This window comes from Neofelis nebulosa, chromosome 8 (genome assembly GCF_028018385.1).
Source record: "Neofelis nebulosa isolate mNeoNeb1 chromosome 8, mNeoNeb1.pri, whole genome shotgun sequence".
Classification (NCBI taxonomy): Eukaryota; Metazoa; Chordata; class Mammalia; order Carnivora; family Felidae; genus Neofelis; species Neofelis nebulosa.
Genome location: NC_080789.1, coordinates 36,477,203 through 36,501,588, shown reverse-complemented (window position 1 = coordinate 36,501,588; position 24,386 = coordinate 36,477,203). Strand labels below are relative to the sequence as shown.

General features: G+C 36.1%; 1 protein-coding gene across 1 annotated transcript in view; it reads left to right on the top strand.

Moving 5' to 3' along the window:
* TMTC2 (transmembrane O-mannosyltransferase targeting cadherins 2) overlaps window positions 1-24,386 on the top strand; it is a 402,871-nt gene that overhangs the window by 240,171 nt on the left and 138,314 nt on the right. The window contains exons 5-7 of the mRNA XM_058741891.1: window positions 13,657-13,742; window positions 14,219-14,403; window positions 15,487-15,565. Coding sequence (XP_058597874.1) covers window positions 13,657-13,742; window positions 14,219-14,403; window positions 15,487-15,565 — 350 coding nt within the window. The remainder of the gene's footprint in view (window positions 1-13,656; window positions 13,743-14,218; window positions 14,404-15,486; window positions 15,566-24,386) is intronic.

The window sequence follows — 24,386 nt, the reverse complement described above, 5'->3', positions numbered from 1 at the left end:
ATGTTGTATAGCTCCTGTAAATAGTAAAGAATAAATAGCAAACCTGTACATAGGTTTAAAGTTAAATCATTGCTAGTTAGTGCTTTAATGAGTGTTAGGTGCTTTTTAGTTCTTAATTTTGTTTGTTTTAAATCACAAAATCTCTGGGAGGATGAGAATCTTTGAAAGATATTTGACTGTGATCCCAGAATATATAGATAGAATATATAGAATAGTAGGAATGGAGTGGGAAAAGGGAAAAGTTTCCATTTAAAAAAATTTAACTCTGTGCCACCTTTGCACCATGCAGTCAGGTTCATGAAATAGTTACTAGCATGAACTTTGGCATTAAGCAGACTTAGATTCAAATTTCCCATTTATTGGTCCCATGGTTGCCTTAGTCAACTTGCATGATCCTTATTCCTCATCAGCAAAAATGGGTTATGGCATCCCCTTGTACTGCAGCAAGGAATAAATAAAATGCCTGGGAACTTGATACAATTATATAATAATTAAAGCTAAAGAATTTGTTAGCTGTTAATTGATTTTGCTTCTAACTGTTCATGGCTATGCCTCTGTGGGGGTATACCTGTATTTACTGATGAACATGTCTACGAAGAGGAGTGGATCCTCAGCATAAGAATAACTCAAGGAAACCTCTTTATAAGTTGTATTAGGCAGGGATCTCCAGAGAAACAAAACCAATAGTATATGTATATAATAAACAAGTTTATTATAAGGCGCTGGATCATGCAATCATGAAGGTTAGAAGTCCCAGGACTGGCTCTTTGCAAGCTGGAGATCCAAGGAGACAGTGGTGTAGTTCAGAGCCTTGAGAGCCTTTGTAAATACCAGTCTGAATTTGAAGGCTTGAGAACCAGGAGGTCTGAAGGCAGAAGGTCAATGCCCCAGTTCAGGCAGAGAGACAGCAGATCTTCCCATTTTTTTTTTGTTCTGTTCAGGACTTAACAGATCAGATGATGCCCGCCCACACTGGGAAAGGTAATCTGTTTTTTATACAGTCTGTGAATAAAATGTTGATCTCTTCTGGAAACATTCTCACAGATGTACTCAGAAATAGCATTTAACCAGATATCTGGGCACCCTATGATCCAATGAAGCTGACACATGAAATTAGCTATCATACAAGCATATTTGTTCTTGGTAAGGCTGATAGGCATAGGAGGCTTTAGTTTATCCACATTTGAAGCAAATTAAAAATATTTTTCCATTGGTATGGACATATATAAACACAGAAAGAGGGGAAAGAAATATGTTGATACAGACAGTGAAGAAGCACGGGACATATGAGCCAGCAGATGGTAATTATTAATGCTTATACTGAGAACAGGCACTTTTTCCCAATGGACCAATGTGGGGTAATGGGATTTGAAGCCGAGCAGCTCTGAATTTGAGTCTTATTCTGAACCTTTCTAGTTGTGTTATCTTGGGTAAGTTATTTAACTTCTCTCCCTGATGTTTTCACAGGTCTAAAGTGAAAAGAGTAATATCTTATATTACTAATTTTAAGGATGAAAAGAAATAATATGTAAAACATTATCATAAAACCATCCAGTATGAATTCTCTTTCTTGATTCCTATTAAACACTGTTTTTTAACTAAGGATGTATATTCATACCTATTATTATTTTATGACATGTAGAGGAAAATATAGCCTTAATTATATATTCAGAAGACAGTTATAAAGCAAAGTAGGCATATATTAATAGTTATGTGAATCCCAGATCCAACAATAAATTAGCTACATGGATTTTTTTTTTAAGTTGAGTACCCATTCTGATTTGGGGGCTCCTCTTTGTAAAATGGGGACTATGTCTCTATGGGCTCATTGAAAGAATTATGAAAGGTAATAATCATGGGGTATCTTTTTCAGGACCTGTCACAGATACAAATGGGCTTTCATAGGACATAAAAACTTGTTAAGATGCCATCGTCTCAGTTCTTGCTCAGGAGAAGTACCTTTTTAATGAATGCTCCATTTAATTGAGACCTCACATATTTTTAAGACATAGTGAACATATGTTTCTCCTTCTTTAGACCCTAAGCAAAAACTAATTTTAAAAGGAAAAAAGGAAAAAAAGCTACAACTTCTTCATTTCTTCGCTAATATTTATTGATAAGGTTTTTGGTAATGCATTTGATACATAACAGCAACAAAATTAATTTGATTGGATGCCGACTGTTCCACATTTGACAGGTTAGAATGGAAAAAAAAATCTTCTTTATGAAATAAGATGTCAGTATGGTACTTTATTTGTCAAAGTTAAACAAAATTCAATTTAGAACAAATAAACAGGTCTGTGTCAAAAGAAAGATGCCAGAGAGGAAGCTTAACTGTATTTTCTGAAATCTAGTTGGCAGTTATGTGACACTTGGAAGTGACATCCGATGAAATAGGATTTAGCTTGGGGAGCTATGTAATAGAATCAGGTGTGCGCATCTGTCTAATTCATGTCACATGGCTGGTGTCTTTTTCTCCATCTCTGTTTCCATTCTTTTTCATGCATTTTAAGTACAGAGTCAGGAAACAACTTGCACATTACCCTTTCCAGTGGAATTTAACCTTTTCAAGAAGGGACCTCTTTTCTGTTTTGCCCATAGTACATAATGGTATATAATAATCATGTATAATAACTTAGCAATAGTTTAAAATAAATATCCAATTAAGTGATGCTTTTTGTAGCATACATATTATATATTGTTTTCACAAGTTGAGTTTATGTGTTTTAGGTAAAAATGTGAACAATTTATATCCACTTCCTTATTAGTGCTTTTATACCCAAAGTCATCTTTGTAAAAATGCCATTTTTACTTCTTAAATTGAAATAGTTTAATTAAAATAGAATGGGAGAAAGAAAGAGTTGAGTATATGATTTGAGAAAAAAAGATAAGAGTAGAGAGAATTAATATGTTTGGTCCTCAGATACAAGGTTTATTATCCTACAGCGACCTGAAAGCTATTGACGTGCAGTGTGAGGCCAGAAAATATAACTTTATGGTATCTCCTTTGGAGTTCAAATTCAATCAGTTATATCTCACTGAATCTTTTTTTTTTTTTTTATGAGATGAAAATCCTACCTATTTCATTTCACTTGATAATTCCTGTGAGTTTCCTTCTTTCTAGTTATTTGGGGATTGAGAAGATTAATTAAAATGCTTTTATTAAAAAAAATGTTACTAATGTCATTACTCTTTTTGAGTGAAGAGTGATAACTCTGACCACTCTGATGTCTAGGAGCTTAATTTAAGAGTTCCAATTTCATGCACCCATTACGCTCTTAAGTTATATAACTTTAATTAAATATAAATTGCTATTTTTATACTTGGCAATTGCCTAGTCTGGTTATCACTAAAAACCAGACAACTCATTTTTTGTATTCATTCAAATATAATTAGAAGTTTTCCTTAAAATACTCTACCGGAGCCATACTTGATATTACGTATTTTATGGTTTTACATGGTTTAAAAACAAGTAAAACAAAACAAATAGAAAACAAAATGATGCATGTGGCATTTTATCAGTTGGGAAGAGGTTGGTTTGCAAATAGTAAGAAACCCAAAATAACATGAGCTTCAATGAGTTAAAATTGTATTTGCTATCTTACAAAAAGAAGTCCAGAGATGTGTAGCCCCAAGAGGTCATAGAAGAGTTTCATGAAGTGCTGTTTCCTGGGCTCCTTTAAGTTTTTTCTAACAGTTTTCAGAAGAGGACTTGTACCTTACAGTCAGCAGGACAGAGGAAAGATAAGGAAGAACATGGTTTCTCTTTTTCCAGGGACCTTTCCTAAGAGGTACACAGACTGCTGTGCTTTCATCAGATTGAACAGCACCTACTCACATGACCAAGCCTGGCTTTCTGGTTGGTCACGGTTCTTTTTATATGTTCAGTGGTTCGTACCTATTAGATACCTAATTTCCAAGCTCTGTGTCAGTCTAACCCTTGGAATTACTGCCATTGATTCAAGTAGTAATTACTCATTTTATTTACCAGGTTTGTTTTTGCAGTCTATCATTTCTCTTGATTATTTTCTTAAAGACAAAAGTGCAATGGAATTTCCTAAACATTAAAAAAGAGAAAGCTTGCCTGCCCCACTTTTGTCATTACATCTGAGCAAGTTGTCAGTAGCTCTTATAATAATAGATTCCATTTATTGCTGGTATAGTCACTTGAAATTTTTGCCTGGTACCTATTTTATCAAGCAAGATTCAGAAGCATTTGTGTGTATGAGTGTGACATGCTATTGTCACTTCTGTTTGATATTAGAAAGATTTATTTTTCCAAGTGTCCTATTATAAACATAGCCTAAAACTAAGCATAAATCTTGAAAAAAAAAAAACAGAACAAGTTCAACTGTAATGCCATTTCACAGTTAAATTATATGAAATGTCATTATTACAGTCATTAGTTAAATTAGTCAATTTTATTAGGAAATTTGGATGTATGCAAAGTTTAAATATGTCTCCAAACCAGTGCTAATTAATTTCATTTGGGAAATTTCCAATGTATGAATACCTCAGAATAAAATTGAACATCTAAACTTTATAATATTTTATCTAAAGAAAAGCATCCTAGTTTCAAAGTGCCATGTGTTAAAAGACGCTCGAATGCAATGAAATTCAGATAAATATCTCAATTTAAAATGAACATATTTTATTATTGTAATAGCCCCAATGGGGGACTTATCTGTGAGGGATATGTTCCGAGACCCCCAGTGGGATGCCTGAAGCTATGGGTAGCACCAGACCCTATTTCTTATTTCTGTATTTTTTCTGATATATACATCCCTATGTAAAGTTTAATTTATAAGTTAGGCACAGTAAGAAATTAACAACAACAATAATACAATACAATAATTATAACAAGATACTGTAACAAACGTTAGGTGAATGTGGTCTCTCTTTTTCTCTCGAAATATCTTACGGTACCCTCCTCACTCTCCTTGTGATGACGTGAGATGAGGAAATAGCTACCTGATGAAATGAGGCGAAAGATATAGGCATTGTGAGGTAGTGTTAGGCTGCTATGGACCATCTGATGATTCATCAGAAGGAAGATTGTCTTTCAACCATACATGACCATGGATGACTGATACTATGGAAAGCAGACTCGCGGATAAGGGAGGACTACTGTACTTGGGCTGTAGGGATTACAGTTATTTTGTGAGCCATTGCCTGTGAACAGTAAGTTATCCGATTTATTCTGATTGCTAAGTCTGTTTACCCAGGGAATAGCCAAACTATTGACTGTGAAATATTCCTCATAATATAATCTTAATTTTAAGTTGTCTTAGTGCATGACTCTGTGTAAACTGCATCCTGTTTCACCCACATTCTTGTGTGTAAACATCAGCTTACTCGCTGTCCCATATATTCTTCAAAAGTATATGTTTTTCTGCTGATGGGCTTTATTAATACCAACTTTGGGGGCACCTGGGTGGCTCAGTCTGTTAAGTATCCGATTTAGGCTCGGGTCATGATCTCGCTGTTCCTGGGTTCAAGCCCCACGTTGGGCTTTGTGCTGACAGCTCAGAGGCTGGAGGCTGGAGTCTGGAGTCTGCTTTGATTCTGTGTACTCCCTTCCTCTCTGCCCCTCTCTCACTCACACTTTCTCTCTCTCTCTCTCTCTCAAAAATAAATAAACTTAAAAAAAATACCAACTATTTCAACTATTTTGAAAGACCTCTGTTAGAACCTGAGGCAAAAGAAAGCTTTGCTTGAAGATCTGTATGTTTCTATAGTTATGTATAGAGGGCAATCTTATTACAAAGAGCCACTGACTATTTGCTTAGATGTACTGCTAGAGGTAGGACAGGCATGCTTTTTCTTTTTAATTTTTAGAAAATCCCATTTCCAATTCCTTTTTTTAATGAAAAAAGTAGAAATGATAGATTTTTATTGAAAAATAATGTAATCCCCATAGTTTGATTTCTTATTTTCCATATTCTTTGCATAGTTCATGTATGTGAATGAGGGGACATGGAGGCCTAATAAAGTCTTCTTCAGAAAATATTCTGAAGAAATGTGTTGCAGTTAGTACATATGAAATGCAAAATGTGATATCTTAACTTCAGCATTATTTGTATTTGGGGCCAGATAATTCTTTGATTTGGGGGGCTGTCTTGTGTTAACATGTTTACATATTTAGTGGCATCCCTGGCCTCTACCCACTAGATGCCAGTAGAATCAACCCAGACATGACGGTATAAATGTCTATTGCCCGGTGTTCCCTGGGGGACAGGCCAGATGGGGGGATATGACAAAAGTCATCCCTGGTTGAGAAACACTGTGCTAAATAAATGTTCCCCTTCTGTCTCTGTCAATGTTTGGAGTCAGCTAGGGATTTGTATGCCTATTTACATTTAATGTTTGCATTTAACTCTGTCCAATCCACTGTTATCATGGGTCTGATTGGTTTTCATTTATCAAGTGTCTAGATTATTGTGATTCTTTAAAAATGGGATTTTAGACAAAGACAGGGTTGTTAGGGAGATTGACATAAAGCTAGACAAAACTTTCACAGGGGAAAGAATATTTTACATGCTCAGTGGTAATTCTTAAACCATATGGTCAAAACAAGATTAAAAATAGCCGAGGGGCGCCTGGGTGGCTCAGTTGGTTAAGCGTCCGACTTTAGCTCAGGTCATGATTTCACAGTCCATGGGTTTGAGCCCCGCGTTGGGCTTTGTGCTGACAGCTCAGAGCCTGGAGCCTGCTTTGGATTCTGCGTGTGTGTGTGTCTCTCTCTGCACCCCCCGTCCCCACTCACACTGTCTCTCTCTCTCTCTCTCTCTCTCTCTCTCTCTCTCTCTGTCTCTCTCAAAAATAAACAAACATTAAAAAAATTGTTTTAAAGAATAGCCAATAAGATTTAAGGGAGGTCATTTTGTTGTTTTGTGGGTTTTTGTTTGTTTGTTTTTGTTAAATAAAGTGTTTTTCTAAAATTTAATTGTTAGAGTGAACATTACTTTATAGATCCAGATGTGTTTTCTTTCTTTGACTAAAACAATATTTATTTTCTCTGTTTCCCCAGTTTGTATTCTTCTTCCCTCAGTGCTTAATTTCATTGTTTTTCTGAAAGATAAATCACTGGGGGAGAAATATGAGAAGTAAAATATTTTCTTCTATTAGAAAATACTATAGCGGTTCCTGGGGGGGGGGGGTGGGCTCCGTCGGTTAAGCCTCAACTTCAGCCCAAGACATGATCTCACGGATCATGGGTTTGAGCCCTGCGTTGGGCTCTGTGCTGATAACTCAGAGTCTGGAGCCTGCTTCAGATTCTGTGTCTCCCTCTCTCTCTGCCCCTCCCCTACTCTAGCTCTGTCTCTCAAAAATAAATAAACAATAAATTTTTTTAAAATTAAAAAAAGAAAATAACATATCCACCTACACCCATACATATGTAAAAGTGACCCAACCACTTATCATTCAGAGATCAGTAACTTTTTTTTTCAATTTCTTTCTCAAAAGACTTTAACTTTACATTAATGTATAGCATGAACTATTTCCTTGATTGTAAAGCACCTTCATGTAATATGAATAAATTTATTTCTCATTAGATTCTGGCTTGGTGGTATATTAAAATGTGTTTTTATTTTTAATATACAGGGCATCCAGAATATTTTGTTGACATCAGTGTGTAAACAAACCACATCATCAATTTTAAACAATTCTGGAAAAGCCTTTGGTATAAATGTTTTATGACAATACAGATCCTTCTTTATTATCAGATTGCTGGGCTTCACCTATAGCATCCTTCTTAGTAGTTGTGTGACCTTTGGTGTGTGTTGCTTAACTTTTTCTTGTCTGAAGTTCATGTTCTGTAAAATGGGGCTAGTAATAATAGCTTACCTCGTAAGATTATTGTTGAAAGTAAATGTGAATTTTGTCAAGTGCTTGACACACTGTAAGTGTCAAATAAGTTTAGTTATTATTATTACCATAATTATTACTATGTGAAGCATTTCTATTCCTCTGTCATCTCTTCAGTAAATAAAAAACAGGTTTGGTAATTGTGGAAAACAGCAGTAACAGAAGCTTGGTTGTTACAGTGCTACAACTAACCCAAATTCATCCTGACCTGCCCAAACTGTCAGATTCCTTTTCAGAGCATTGATGCAAGTTAGTGTTTTACCAAATCTGGAGGGTGCTCGGGCAAAAGGCGACATAAGCTAGTATTCGAATTGAAATATTTTTCACTTTCCTTTTCTTTTCTTCTAGAAAGAACGTGGGATTTATTATCAGAGAAACTGTGTTCCAGATCCTGGCTTTCCCTCTTCTTAATCATAAAACATAGAGTTAGTTGGTAAATTTTCTGAACCTCTTTTCTTCCTGTGCAACATGGAGCTCATAACATGTTTTTACTGTTGGCTAAGTGCTGCCTATTACACACCTCTGCCAGTGTCCCTTTGACTCTGAACCTTCACCTGTCCACTCTTGAGCTGGACCAGTGTTGGTCCTCCATGCACTAGCAGAGTAGTTTCCCACACCATTTATTTTATTTATCTCCCTCAGTTGATTGTTCATCCACAGGCAAGTGGATCTCTGTCTTGTTCACATTTACAGCATGTACACTATGGCATAGTTGATTCTTAGTTAAAATCTTTAGCCACGAGAAATCAGTCACAATAGCCATCTCACGCCATTGGACTCACTCCTCTGCTACCTTTATTCAGATAAAGTAGGGAATGATACTTCACAGATTCATTATACGTATTCCTGGACATTTGCCTGCTGTGGCACCCCATGGGACTATGTTCCTCCAAAGAATAGAGCAGGCTGGACAGGGTTGTCTAGGTGTAGTGATCATGATATGTGTCATTTTCTCCTCTGTACGTTTTTTGAATTGGGAAATGATTGGAATTTAATACATCAGTGTTGGGGAGGCTGAATTCATCAGATTGCAAGGTTTATGGCCTTTAGGCACATTGTGCCTCGTCCCCTCATGTTAATTCTGTCTGGCCTAACAGCATATTCGCCCTTCAGAAATGTAATTATGTGGAGACTAATTAATGGGCTGTTGTAGTTATTTAGGTGACAGTGAAGATACAGAGGGCTTTAACAGAGCCATGAAGATAAACCTTGAGAGACAGAGTAAAGAGTTAGAAAATAAAAGTTTGTGGGTTTTGGAGACTTTATAAAACCTGGAATTGTGAGTATGAGTAAAAAGTCAAGAATGATAACCCGGTTTCTGATTTTGTAAATGTAGTGAATACCAGTGCTGATTGCCAAGGAGATATTTTTCTTCTTTTATTTATTTCATGTGTTTATCTTTTTAGTTATTCTTTTTCTTAACGTGTATTTATTTTTGAGAGAGAGAGACAGAGACAGAGACAGAGAGACAGAGTGTGAATGGGAAAGGGGCAGAGAGAGAGAGGGAGACACAGAATCCAAAGCAGGCTCCAGGCTCTGAGCTATCGACACAGAACCAGACATGGGGCTCTAACTCATGAATTGTGAGATCATGACCTGAGCTGAAGTCGACGCTTAACCAACTGAGCCACCCAGGCGCCCCATCTTTTTATGATTGTTGAGCAGGAGATGCTGTTCTCAAGTTTTGGATGTGTTGATTTTGAAATTCCAGCGAGCACCTAGATTGATGTAGTTCAGTAAGCTGTCAAAAATAAATCTGGATGTCAGGAGACCAATCACTACTTCAGAATTGAGAACAGTCAGTATATACGTGAGCTACACGTAACCATGATGTCATGTGGAGACAGTATTTATGAAGAAAAGAGAAGAAAGACAAAGTCTTTTAAAGTACCAGTCGTTCAAAGTAATGTAGGAATGTTCTTCAAGAGACACTTTTCTTTATTCTCTGTAGGATGGTACCAGGTCAAGAGAACTAGGGGAGCCTGGTCTCCAGGAAACAGGGGAAATAGTTTCAGGAAGGAAGAGGAGTTTCGCAGTCACAAATACTACAGTTGTGTGGGCAATTCATATAAGCACACTATTTGGAGGGGATTGGGGGTTGATAATTAGAACCTAAATTGGATTTAGGGTTAAATGGGATTTGAGTCATTCGACATTTACACTATAGACCATTCTGAAAGGAGGAGGAGGAGGAGAGCAATAAAAGGTAGAGGAGGATGCAGGAATGAATAAAGGTTGTAGGAGTTTTTCTTCCTCTCTGCTAAGAGACACATAATCTTTTTTTTTTTTTTTTTTTTTTTTTTGTAATTTTAAAGCAAAGGAAACTGTAGTGGACCAAAATATTGAAGATTTTAGATAAAGAGGGGCTCTTGGAAGCATTTTGATTCCTAATGAAGGTAGAAAAAATAGAATTGAATACCTGAAAGTCATTTATCCTCTGGTGCCATCAGCCTTGTGTCAGAGGTGTAGGACCTTGTTATCTGAGTCTCAAAGGAAAGTGATAAAGGTAATTAAGGTTGTAGATAAGTTTCTGAAATGAGATTATGTATATGAGCTTAATTAACTGGAAATCCAGCATTTTGTCAATAAAATTATAGTTAGAAAGAAAATTATTCCTTTTTGAAAAGTATGTGAATGTTCTTTCTCTTTAACAGTTTTATCCTTTTTATTTATTTATTTATTTATTTATTTATTTATTTATTTATTTATTTATTTTAAAGAGAATCAGGTCTTTACAAAGAGTATTTCATCCCTTTGTTAAAATTATTATTTATTTTAATTGAAGTGTAGTTGATGTACCATGTTATATTAGTTTTAGGTTAAAGACCGTTGAACAGGGGTGCCTGGGTGGCTCAGTTGGTTAAGTGTCTGACTGTCGATTTAGACTCAGGTCATGATCTCACTGTTATGAGATCAAGCCCCTCGTCCTGCTCAGCATTGAGCTTGGAGCCTGCTTAAGATTCTCTCCCTCCTTCTCCCTCTGCCCCTCCCCGACTTGTACTTGCACTCTCTCTCTCTCTCAAAAAAAAAAAAAATAAATAAAAATAAATAAATAAAAGCATTTGAACATTGTCTCAAACTCTTGGATACTTCAGGAAACTTTTTTTCTAGCAACTGAAAAGTATACTCAACTGCAAAGCATATCAATTTCCTGATCAAATTAATTGTTGCTCAGTGACCCCTGGTGGCTCAAGTCGGTTGAGCGTTGACTTCAGCTCAGGTCATGATCTTATGGTTGGTGGGTTCAAGCCCCGTGTAGGGCTTTGTGCTGGCAGCTCAGAGCCTGGAGCCTGCTTCGGATTCTGTCTCCCTGTCTCTCTGTCCCTCCCCTGCTCACACACTCTTTCTCCCTCTGTCTCAAAAATAAACATTAAAAAATTAATAGTTGCTCAAACCTTTTTATTTATTTTTATTTTTAATATACTTTATTGTCACATTGGCTTCCATACAACACCCAGTGCTCATCCCAACAAGTGCCCTCCTCAGTGCCCATCACCCACTTTCTCCTTTCCCCCACCCCCCTATCAACCCTCAGTTTGTTCTCTGTATTTAAGAGTCTCCCTCCCTCACTGTTTATAACTTTTATCCCCCCCTTCCCCTCTCCGATGAAGTCTTCTGTTAAGTTTCTCAAGGTCGACATATGAGTGAAAACATATGGTATCTGTCTCTGACTGAGTTATTTCACTTAGCATAATACCCTCCATTTCCATCCACATTGCTGCACATGGCCCGATTTCATTCTTTATTGTTGCCAAGTAGTATTCCATTGTATATATAAACCACGTCTTCTTTAACCATTCATCAGTTGATGGGCACTTAGGCTCTTTCCATAATTTGGCTGTTGTTAAAAGTGCTGCTATAAACATTGGGGTACATGTGCCCCTGTGCATCAGCACTCCTGTATTCCCTGGGTAAATTCCTAGCAGTGCTATTGCTGGGTCCTAGGGTAGTTCTATTTTTAATTTTTTGAGGAACCTCCACACTGTTTTCCAGAGTAGCTGCACCAGTTTGCATTCCCACCAGCAGTGCAAGAGGGTTCCCGTTTCTCCACATTCTCTCCAGCATCTATAGTCTCCTGATTTTCAAACCTTTTTATAGAAATGTGCATTTATGGGGGCACCTGCGTGGCTCAGTCGGTTGAGCGTCCAACTTCCGCTCACGTCATGATCTCACAGCTCATGAGTTTGAGCCCTGCATCGGGCTCTGTGCTGACAGCTCAGAGCCTGGAGCCTGCTTTGGATTCTGTGTCTTCCTCTCTCTCTGCCCCTAACCCACTTGCATTCTGTCTCTGTCTCTCTCAAAAATAAAAAAAATAAAAAAGAAATAAAAGAAATGTGCATTTATGTATCTATGTACGTGATGTTAATGTGCTTTGGAATGGTTTGATCTATTCAGATGACTTTTAAACAAATATTAGAAATAGTAAGGTTAATCTTTGCTAATGATACAAGTGAGCAGACTTTAAGTTTGAAATGATCTTCTTCAGATATTTTTTCAATGATTCCCATTACATAGTAAGCTGAACATTTTAAAAATATTCTACAAAATGATGTGTTTTTATCGGTAGCCTTCGCATTTTGCAAAGGCCTTAGCAGCTGCAAGAGGTCTCTGCAGTTTGTGGTTGATAACAGCAGTACTCGGGCCCGATAAAGGTGCCGAATGCCTGTAAGATACTCGCTGATTACAAGAGAATAAGGCATAGGCCAAGAAGCTTCTGAGAGAGCTTTTTGTACTTAGTCCAATTCCCAGACATTGTATTTTAATTTTTTAAAACTGTTTATTCATTTTGACAGAAAGAGAGAGTGAGAGAGAGAGAGAGAGAGTTCCCAAGTGGAGAAGGAGCAGAGGGAGAGGGAAACACAGACTCCGAAGCAGGCTCCAGGCTCTGAGCTGTCAGCACAGAGCCCGACGTGGGGCTTGAACCCATGAACCACGAGATCATGACCTGAGCTGATGTCAGACACTCAACCGACTGAGCCACCCAGACACCCCCTGACACTGTATTTTTATAGATATGACTATAATTGATTCTCATTTAGGTCATGAGGATGGAGTCTGGAATGACATATAATCCATGTGGCCACTGCCTTAGAAGCTTCCGCAGGAGACCCATGGGGTTTAGGGGTCTGTAGACAAAAGCATGTCGTGTCTCACAACAGCGAAGTGAAATTTTCCCAGTGTTCTGAAATTCAGACTTATTTAACCAAATCCAGAAAATAAGGAAATAACAATGTGGGTAACCTTCAGTCTTTTTCTCTGTTCCTATATAGTATCTGATTAAATTATCTCTTTTTCCTGTTGACCCATATTACCTTTTGTTTCTCAGGCAGTCACGGACCAATATTTCCCCAGTAATATGGCTAGTCAGAGAGGCATCTCATGTTCTTGTGTGTGTGTGTGTGTGTGTGTGTGTGTGTGTGTGTGTTGCCTTAGACAAGTTTCCTTTCTGAAGTGATGAAAAATTGTGCATGCTCCAAGAACAAATCCAGGTGGTGGGTCATTCCAATGGGAGAGGAAAACTGCTGGAAAGGGAAAAGTTCACTGCGAGTAAAGGGCTTTTTGAAAATACTTCTTAATACTTTCTAATGCAACATAAATGTAGCTGATACCTCTCCAGTATTTTCTCTCCTGAGGAATCATTTCCTTCTACTTAGAATTTATTTTTGTACTACCAGGTCAGCATTTGTATAGCCCCTCTAACCATTTTTATTTTTGAAATATAAAATACAAATTTGTGGTTTTATGTATAGTAATGCAGTCCTCCAAATTTCTATTTTCCTCCTGCAGAGGGTTACTTCTACAGGAGAACAGCAGGTTTGCGGAAGCATTGCATTATTACAAATTGGCGATCGGAAGCAGGCCTACGCTGGCTTGTAAGTAACATTCAAGTTGTTCTAAAACACCTCTTTCTTTCCTTCTTTATCCATGAAAATTATCTTGATGAGTTACAGCCTCAGAGAGAAAAAAAAACATGCTATTTCCATTTCTGAATATTTACCAGTTGGATTATAAGCCTCTCTCACAAATAGATCTCTCTCAATTGAATCATGTTTGAGATCCATTTATCATTTTTAATGTATTAAGATGAATACAACTTTTAGTCCTCAGTGTTTAAGCTCAAAATATTTTGAGCTCTATGAGGGCAATGACTATTCATAGTTTCTTCACTGACACCTGCACTCATTATTGCATTATTTTTACGTATATGTTTGTTCCCTAAGTATTTATCTTGGTTTTCTTATAAAATCAGAAATAATCCATAGAAACTGGGTGGCAGTAAAGATAACTTTATTGTAGTCACAGTGCATCATCTTCTCACGTTTGTATTTCCCTTTTTTTTTCCCCTCAGCTGCATATTTAAACACCGGTATTATTCTAATGAACCAAGGAAAGACAGAAGAAGCCCGACGCACGTTCCTAAAGTGCTCCGAGATCCCTGATGAAAATCTAAAGGACCCTCATGCACATAAGAGCTCAGTTACCAGCTGTCTGTACAACCTGGGAAAACTCTATCATGAACAGGGACATTACGAGGTCAGGCCAAAACCTCTGCCTTTTTCCTTCCCCCTTGTGCTTGATCTAGTCTCCATGTTTTCTACCGTAAGATCTCATTGCAAGGACACTATGATCATTTAAGAAGTTAATATGAGTTTTTATTAAAAGAATTGTGGAATTCAGTTGGAAAAGAATGTCTGCTACACAACACTTAAGATTTCTTTACTGTGAATTTCTCGGAGCAATTGTGACTCCTCTAGAAAGAGAAATAACATAGTTTCTTAAGCTTATTTGCCTGTCTTCTCTTTGATTTTATGCTCCAAGACACATTGTTATTGTTATCTCCACTGTTTGATGTTAAAAAAAAAAAATACATTGCTTGTGCTCTGAGTATTAAGGAAGGGATTTGATGTTAATCCTACCCACTTATTTCTTTTTATAATAGGACTAAGATGAAAATTAATTTTATATTTTTAATTGGGATGAGAGGAAAAGCAATGGAGACAGGACATTGTACAGGAAGCTGGGAGGTGTGTGTACCCTTAATTTTCCATGAAGCATGCCTGTCTGGGTTTCTTCTCTCACATTTACTATCACTCCTCCTTCCCTTTCGCTCTCTCAAATCCATACTCTTATACCATGTATTAAGACTGCAGTATAAGGATGAAGATACAACTTTTTAAATAAATGCATTTTATAAACTCAGTGGATCTCAGTAGCCAGAAGATTTGTTAGTCACTATTTTGTTTAGATCCTACCTGGTTGCTTGACTTGAAGTAACTATAGATTTTAGATGATTATGGGTAATTTCCAAATGTGAATTTTACTATTTTTTAACTGAATAATCTACGTGAACTGGAGAACCTACCTTAAGATGAAAGAGCATTGATAACATTGACTTCTCATTAAATTACATTTTTATATGGCCTATCTCTACTAACTGGGTTGAATATTTTCATTCATGGAATGAAGGTAGTTATGCTACCAAAAGACAGCTCAATCATTTTCCTCTAATGAAACATTTAGAAATAGCAGTGGAAGGTTTTGATTTTGGAAGGATGTTATTATTTTATTTGTAGTGCATATCACTGTACTTTGTCTCTTTTTTGTTTCCTAAATTAGGATGCCCTTAGTGTATACAAGGAAGCAATTCAGAAAATGCCAAGGCAGTTTGCCCCACAGAGCTTGTACAACATGATGGGTAAGTAAAATGTTAATATTGTAACTGATATTTCAGGGACCTGTGGAGAAATTAAAATTTGTGCTTCTATTAAACAGAAGTCTAGTAAATTAGATTATTACTCCTTACACACAAAAAACTTATTCACAGCCATGTGATACATTCAAATTTCCACAAAACACCCTTCTTCTTCTTCTTCTTTTTTCTTTTTTTTTTTAAGTAAAGTCTACCCCCAGTGTGGGGCTCGAACTCATGACCTAGAGATCAAGAGTCGCATGCTCTTATTGACTGAGCCAGCCAGACATCCCGACAAAGCACACTTATTCTAACAAGAGCAAATAAATATATTAACATAGTGATTCTTAACAAATTGGCCAGATACCATAGTTGTTGCAAGAGACTCACAAACCCATTGGATGTGAGTGTTAGCTAGACTCTAGAGATTGAAATGGTGAATAAAGATTTATATTTTAATGATTTATCAAATTCATGATAATTTTTGATCATGTTACTTTCTTAATCAGAAAATTCCTACAAATAAACATGGAATGGAAGAGAGAGTAATGGTTTTAATGCTTATAAAAAATGAGAATAACTGAACCAACTTTATAGTTTTCACTGATAAGGTTTTGGATCAAAATAGGTTTTTTTCAGAGTATTATTTTAGGGTAAAGTGCAAGAGGTCAAGCACTAGAATTTCTAATAAAATAATCTAGCTATCGTCTGTGATTGATCTGTGACTTCCTTAAATGGTTACCATACCTATTTGATAGTAGACACAACTGAAAACTACGTATTCAGTATGTGTTTCTTGGAAAAAAAATCCCTACAGTTTAAGATACTCTGCCGATTAACTTTGCTATTTCCAGATAAAGGAGGGAAGAAAAAAGGTTACTTTTTTCTTTAAATTGCATATTTTTCTCCAAAGCACAAATCATAAACTCAGATTTTCCTTTCTCATTAAACTTAGTTAAATTGTTTAATATTTCTAGGCATATAAAATAAATGAGACTTACATAATCTTTAGGATTATTTTATGCTTCTGTAGTCTTTGATTTGAGAAATTTGATACTGGCTGTATGGCTTGAGCACACACAACAAATCCCAAACCTTCCCAAACTAGAAAATATATAGCTAGCAAAGACACTCACTTCTTCTAATTTCTAAATGAGAAAAAAAAAATTAGAAATAGTTTAGAGATAGAATGAGGCACAGGTCAGTAAATAGAAAAATAGTAATTTGGAGGGGGTCAATGTTTTCACCCCATGTCTCTGGAGATCCCACCCCAAGTTGGCCTGTGCAGCAGTGGAGAGATTTCATGATTAGGTGAAAAAGGACACTGGGATATTTTTAGTTGTGGTTTCTTTTTCTCTTTGGTATAATTACTGAAAGCTAAAAATCTAGCTTCATTAAATGTACTTTGGGTACATTTAGTACATTAGAACAGTGCCTTTTACTACCCAGCATGTTATCACCAATCTGTCTACCTAGCACATGTATCTAACCTGTATATGTGCCCATAAAGGGTGTGCCTTAGTATGTATAGATTTGTCAGTTGAATTAACTTTTCTGTATTAATGCTGGATGGTTATTCATGTCAAAATCAGTATTAAAAGGATTGTTTTCTCTAGCTTTCTCAAGAAGGCACGGTGGTTTTAGTTCATGATTTTATTTTTTTATTTAAAAAAATTTTTTAATGTTTATTCATTTTGAGAGAGGAGAGGCAAAGAGTGGGAAAGAGAGAGAGAGAGAGAGCGGGGGAGGGTCAGAGAGAGAGGGAGAGAGAGAGAATTCCAAGCAGGCTCCACACTGTCTGCACAGAGCCTGATGTGGGGCTCGAACTCGCGAACTGCAAGATCATGACCCGAGCTGAAACCAAGAGTGAGACGCTTCACTGACTGAGCCACCCAGGCCCCCCTTATTTTATGATTTCATTTTTAACACTAATGCTCGGGAACCCTTGTTCCCATTTTTCCTGAATTTTCACATATGATGTCTTTCTTTAGATGAGGAAAGGACTCAGCTTCTTGGCAACAGACTGCATATGGCATCTTTATTGCTAATAGGAAGTGTGGTATTCACTATAGTGATTTCAGAAAATTCATTCAATTATTTTATGCAAATAAATTTGATTGAAAAGTCAGCTGCTACCTTGGGATCTGTCTCTCATATGGTTACACAGATGCTGAGCACACACAGGCAGCAAACGATAAGTGTGTCCCTGGGGTTACTGCTTGGTCCTTTGTCTTATTTTTCATTATAGAAAGAGGTCATTTTGCTCAAACTCTGAGAAGGCTTTGTGATGGGAGAATCCCAATATGATTTAACATTCCATATTTCTTCCATAATTATGGTGGCTGCCTTCTGTGTAATTTTAGGTGAGGGTCTTTCAGCTGAGCGGGTTTTGTAGTTTCAATTGTTCACGAAACTATAATTTTCTCAGGGTGAGTTCACCTCCTAATCAAATGGGTGAAATCCTCTGAGTATTTGCTTTAACTCCTAATACATTTTGATTAGCCTCCATTTGACAAGAGAAAAAATGGCCCAGGAGATAAGCTGCCCTATCAGTTCATCAGTTTCATTAGTCTGTCAGCATGTGCTGATTATCCTATCAAGTTTATCAACAGCCTTGAATGTGTTTTCTAATTCACACATTTACATATTATTAGTGCCCTTTAGGGATCAGTGATGGATTATAATGTCTGGCCACATTTAGCCTGTAAGTATTCATTTTTTCTCAGGGCTCATTCATTGACACTCTCACAACCACTACCCCCAAGCACTTGTGTTTATACATACAAACATTATCTTTTTTTCCATCTTATTTTGTCGTTTATTTGGAGGTTAAAATAAAGGAGTATGTAAAAACAAATACAACTATATTTGAATGTTATTTTTAGTTTAATAACTCAATCCATTGCAGTTGATTTTCAAAACAACAAAACTCTAATTCTTTTCATTTTCCCCTTGCTTTGAACATTTTATGAGAAATTTCTATTCTGTATGCTACTTGCCAATAGTTTACTTATCCTGAAAACTAAGTGAGAATATTTTTCCCTCTTGTGTATTAAAAGAAAATAAGTTAGATTAATTTGCTTCTCCACTTAATTTGTTCTGTATTTTATCCTGACTGTTAATTTATTTTTTGCAACAGTTCATAAGGTAACTTAAAAAAAACTATTTAAAATATACTTTCATTATTCTCTTGGATTTCATAGGACCAAGATGATTGAATAACAAACTGTTGAGTAACAAGCTATCCAAAATTATGTGAATAGCCAACATCCAATGATATAAAACAGATACTAAATATTAGTTGATAAATAAGTAAACTTTCACCTAGCTGGCTTTTGTAATTAGCAAGGTGTTTGAATATATGAAATATAAAGAGACCGTATCACAAAATAACTGTTAAAACTGATCCTGGCCAGTTGTATGATTCTATTTCTGTGGGCCTCAATTTCCTCTTGAAAGGAAGTATGACTATAGTCATATGTATAGTATTCATAGTATGAAGTCACATAACCCCCACTCAAACTATGGCTTTGACACTTACTAAGTGACTTTGAGCAAAAGACTTACTTGAATCTTGTTTTCCCATCAATAAGATGTCTGTAATAGTAGCATCAGTTTGAGGATTGACTGAGATCATGAAGGTAAAGCCTATTGGACCAAATGCCTAGCCTAGCAAATGTTTCATAATATTACCTTCTATTGTAATCACTGTCCTCTCTGAGGGACTGTAAGCTCCAATAGTCTTTGGTTGTATTCTGTCAGTTCTTTTGTTTTAATTCATTGTAGTAGGATTTTTCTTATAGATAATAAGATTTTATCCTATTTAGTTCTGTCCTGTCTACAATTTCTGTTTTTCCTCTTGAAGGCAACCACACTCAGAATCCTTCTTTTATCATTAACTGTGTTAACCAAAAGAGAAACAGCATACTAAGTTACTGCCCAATTAACTTAATTCTGTTAATAGAGTACACCCTCTAAATTAAAATTGTCATATTTAGGTTAGATTTTCTTCTTCCTTTCCTGTCATATCACATTTTCCCCCTAGACTTAGTCACAATTTTTCTTTATTCTGACATCTATTGTAGGCCTTTACTGAATCTCAATTTCTCCCCAAATATAGTTGTATTTTAGGATCATAGAATGTTAGAGATGGAAGATGCCTATCTTAAAAATCCCTCCTAATATATAATCTCTTTTATTTTGCAAAGTAGAAATTAATACCCAAAAAGTTGAGTTGGTCTTTTCAGGATTACAGTTTGTGTTAGAACCAGAAAGATAGTTTCCTGATTTAGAATCAAATCCTTTGTCTATGTAGCCTTTGTCTGTTACTGGAACTGGTACGTTCTACATTATGTCAAGATAGCTTTTATTTACCTATTTAAAAACCAGCAAAATATCTGTAGATATAAATGTAGATATAGATGTGTGTATCTCATTCCTTGTCCAAAGATATATTAAAAACTTCTTTATTTTACTAAAAGTTATAAAACACCTGCAAAAATGAAATGTGCAGGATATTAAAAAACTTTAATGTAGGATAATTTTTAACCACCTTCAATTTTTCCCTTTTTCCTCTATCATTGTTTGTTTCCTTTATTATGTATCCTGAAGGGTGGCTTTTGAATATTCCTAAGAGATTATGGAAAACTATATTAGGCTGTAACTTTCAATTACTTTTATCAGTTTGAGCCCTTCTAATCCCAAAGGTCATTTTAAGCCTATTTACTATTTAAAATAAAATCACTCGGCTTTCTCCATGCAAAGTAATTGTTGGGTTAATTATTTAAGCAATTTCAGCCATTTCATGTTGGTAATATATCTTGAGAACAAAAGGGCATAATGTGTTGCCTGGAGTAAGAGGGAATCTAGAGTTACTTCCTTGTCATTGCAGTGTATAATCACTGTGTTTCGAATAAACTCTGTGTGCCAAAAAAAAAAATTTTTTTTTAAGTCACAAGTGCTGGGTAGGGGGTACAAAGGTGGTGGTGGTAGTATGAAATGAAAATAGCCCCTATGATTCCTGCTGTCATGGAACTTTCTAGGTGATTTCATAGTTAGCCTGGAGCTCTTCAGTACTTTTCCTTAATATGTAAATGTCTATAAATAAGATGGAAAATTGTATTACTCTAGCCTCAAAAATATTTTGTCTATAACTGTGTCAGCTGTGCTGTGTTGTCTGGACCAAAGAAATCAAACCAACCAAACAGGAAAAATCTCTTTTTTATTTCTAATGTGACAGTAGTTGTCACAATTTGCATACATATTCGTATTTTCCTGTTCTTTAAAAAAATATGTGTTTACAATGGGTAACATGCCTTTTATGTGAGGCAGAGATTGTATTTTTCTTCCAGGGGGGATTGCATGATAATGATCCGTTGCTGTTTATTGCCTCATTTGCCTTTATTTTGTTCTTACCATCTTGGTTCTCTTATTCCTGATTATTTCTAGGTTGTTTTTTTTTTTAGGTTTATTTATTTTTAGAGAGAGAGAATGTGTGGACACAAGTGCTGGAAGGGCAGAGATAGGGAGAGAGAGAATCCCAAGCAGGCTCCAAGCCCTCAGCAGAGAGCCCAAAGTGAGGCTTGATCCTAGGTACCTGAGATCATGACCTGAACCAAAATCAAGAGTCAGCTGCTTAACCAACTGAGCCACCCAGGTGCCCCATAGGGTTTTATTGTTGTTGTTTGATTTTTTATTTACTTATATTTTTTTAACATTTATCTTTGAGAGAGAGAAAAAGAGTCAGAATGCGAGTGGGGAGGGGCAGAGAGAGAGGGAGACACAGAATCTGAAGCAGGCTCCAGGCTCTGAGCTGTCAGCACAGGGCCTGACATGGGGCTTGAACCTGTGGATGGTGAGATCAGGACCTGAGCTGAAGTTGGATGCTCAACTGACTAAGGCACCCAGGCGCCCCAAGAATCTTTTCATTTAAGTTTCAGTTTTGTTTTTAAAACCTCAGCTCTTTAATTATGAGAGATTTCCTCAAATTCATTGAGCTAGTCAGAGAGAATGGAGAAAGAAACAATGAAGAGGAAACACAATGAATTTATTAGAGTAATTTTTGGAGTAAAAAACTTGTCCTAATTTTGGAATTGTATTTTTAAGAAAGACTTGTGGGGCTGCCTGGGTGGCTCAGTTAAGTGTCTCATTCACTCTTGGTTTCAGCTCAGGTCACGATATCACAGTTTGTGGGTTCCAGCCCCACATCGGGCTCTGTGCTGACAGTGCAGAGCCTGTCTGGGATTCTCTCTCTCTCTTCCTTTCTCTCTGCCCTTCCTCTGCTCATGCTCTCTCTCACTCTCTCTCTCTCAAAATAAATAAATAAACTTAAAAAAAAAAAAGAAGCTTGTGGAATAAAAGAGTCAAGTGTCATAAATGGCTACCAGTGGTCTTTAGATTCCTTACTCTTATTTAGGTAAAAACTGACACACAAGATGTCAATTACACCTCCTGAAAACAAAATGCAAAAATTTTTTCTTGTAAATTTATCCTAACTCTTCTTGAAGTAATGTACAGTATATGCTGAAATCAGTTAGTAAAATGGCTCTAAGTAGTCTGTTTTTCTTTCAGCCTTCTGTATGGCTGGGGTCTTTTTGGCTGAATCATTTATTTTTGCTGGATTTTTCTAGCGTGTGTGTGTGTGTACACCTCACCTTCTTTTAGAATACATTTAGAATCAAGATATTCAGAATACATTTTTGACATGATCGTTGACATGCTTAATGTTTTCTTCTATGACTGACTGTTCTTAAGTGGATTGCTCAAGGCATTTAGCATGCCGACTGTGAAAGAGATGGTTTTCAACTGTGTGAGATTTGAACTTCACATCCTTCAAGTGTGGAAGCATTAACACTCTGGTAGTGTTAAGCTTTTTATACCATCTGCTTCCTCTGTTTTGAGTTCTGGTGATTTTCCAATGATTGCTTCCCCTGCACTCTTGAAAATTAGTGAGTCAGCCCTACAAATATGGGTATGACCATATAATTGGATTAACCACTGATCTGTGTACCTCCAAAAAGATTATTGAGTTCTAATTTTTAAGATAAATTATTTATTGCATTTTGATTTTTTTTCAAAAAGGACAAGACCAGGAGACCATGTTAGGTGTATAGTCTACCAATCCGGAAAAGTGAAATGTAAATTTGAGGGATTTTCAAACTTCACTTTGTAAGATATGGAGCCAACAAGATAAGGAAATCAAGAAATTTTGGCTGTATATCAAAAAGAGTAAATACATAAATTGATGTAGAAAATCTATAATTTTTTTTTCCTCCAGGTTCATTTTACATTATAAAACTGCAGTGCTTTAATTTTCTTCTTTTTTACCGTTCACTCTTGGTACAAATTCCACTTTATGTACTATAGTTACAGACATTCATTTGCCAGGCGTTAGTCTATACACTACAGAGGCCAGCATCTAGTTCAGCTGCATTAAATAGGTAATATATTTTGTTTAAAGTTTCAATTAAACCCCGGACCAGAAGATATATGGTCCCTATGGGGAGTTTGAATACTTTCATGCCAATAGTAGGGTTGCTAAGAATCATGCTTGGTCTAGATGTCACTTGATTTCCTGGAAATACGATATGAGACAGTTGATTATATTTCATTGCTATTAAAACCACATGAGCCCACCTGTTACATTAATTCATACTTTTGCCAGTTTAGTGGTAAAGGAAAAGATTGAAGTACAAAAAGTTTATTTTCGAATTGAGTTATAAGGAAATGAATATACTCAAATTAATACCTAATTATATCCTTGTTCTCTGATTTCCAGAGTTTCACTCTTTCTGCTTGAAAAAAATCATGTTTTACCCTTTTATTGGGCAATATTCAGGAAGTGAATCTTTTACTCAGTAGTAAATATGGATTGGATTATTCTTGAAAAAATTGAGGTAATGTTATGTGATACTGCGAAATTAACAAGATTTCAAAATTTGCCTTCTTAACAGATGTCAATTTTGGTAACATTGAGATGAAATGAATATAATCATGAGTAAGAAGAAAATATTGTTCTAATGGATAAAACTTCAAAAATCAATGTCAAGGAAACTATAAATTGCATACATTTAGAATCGTTCAGTAATATAGATAAAGGTAAAAATTAAACACATTACTTGGGGTGCTTGACTGGCTCACTCATAAGAGTGCATGACCACAGGTCAGGGTCATGAATTTGAGCCCCACATTGGGTGTAGAGATTACTTAAGAAAGAAAGAAACAGGGTGCCCAAGTGGCTCAGTTGGTTGAGCATCTGACTCTTGGTTTTGTCTCATTCAGGTCCTGATCCCAGGGTCATGGGATCAAGCCAGGGTCAGTGTTGGGGTCTGCTAGGGATTCTCTCTCTCTGTCTCTCTCTCTCCCCCTCCCTCTGCCCTTCACCCCACCCCCCGCCAACACACACTCTGTTACTCTCTCTCCAAAATAAATAAAATTAAAAAAACAAATAAAAGAATACATTACTAATTGTATATACTTTGCTGTGTATGTATTTGTATCTGTTTTTCCTAATAAGTAGGGAAAGAGTTTTCTACATAAAAATCTCATTTAACTTCCAAAATGAGCTGTTTTTTGGTTTTAATTTTATCTACACTGATAGAAGCTATTGTAATACTCAAACTGAATAAGGGATTAAAAAAGAACATGCAAAGTTTTCTTCTAGAATGCAAGTCATTTTTGCCAAAATGTTAATTATGGGCATGGAGTGTTTGAACTGTTGTAGAATCTTATTTTCAAGTATTCATTAAAAACAGGATTAATTTTTTAATACCTGGTCTGTCTTAGCAAGTAATAGTCATATAAGATTTATAGTATAAATTAAATTATT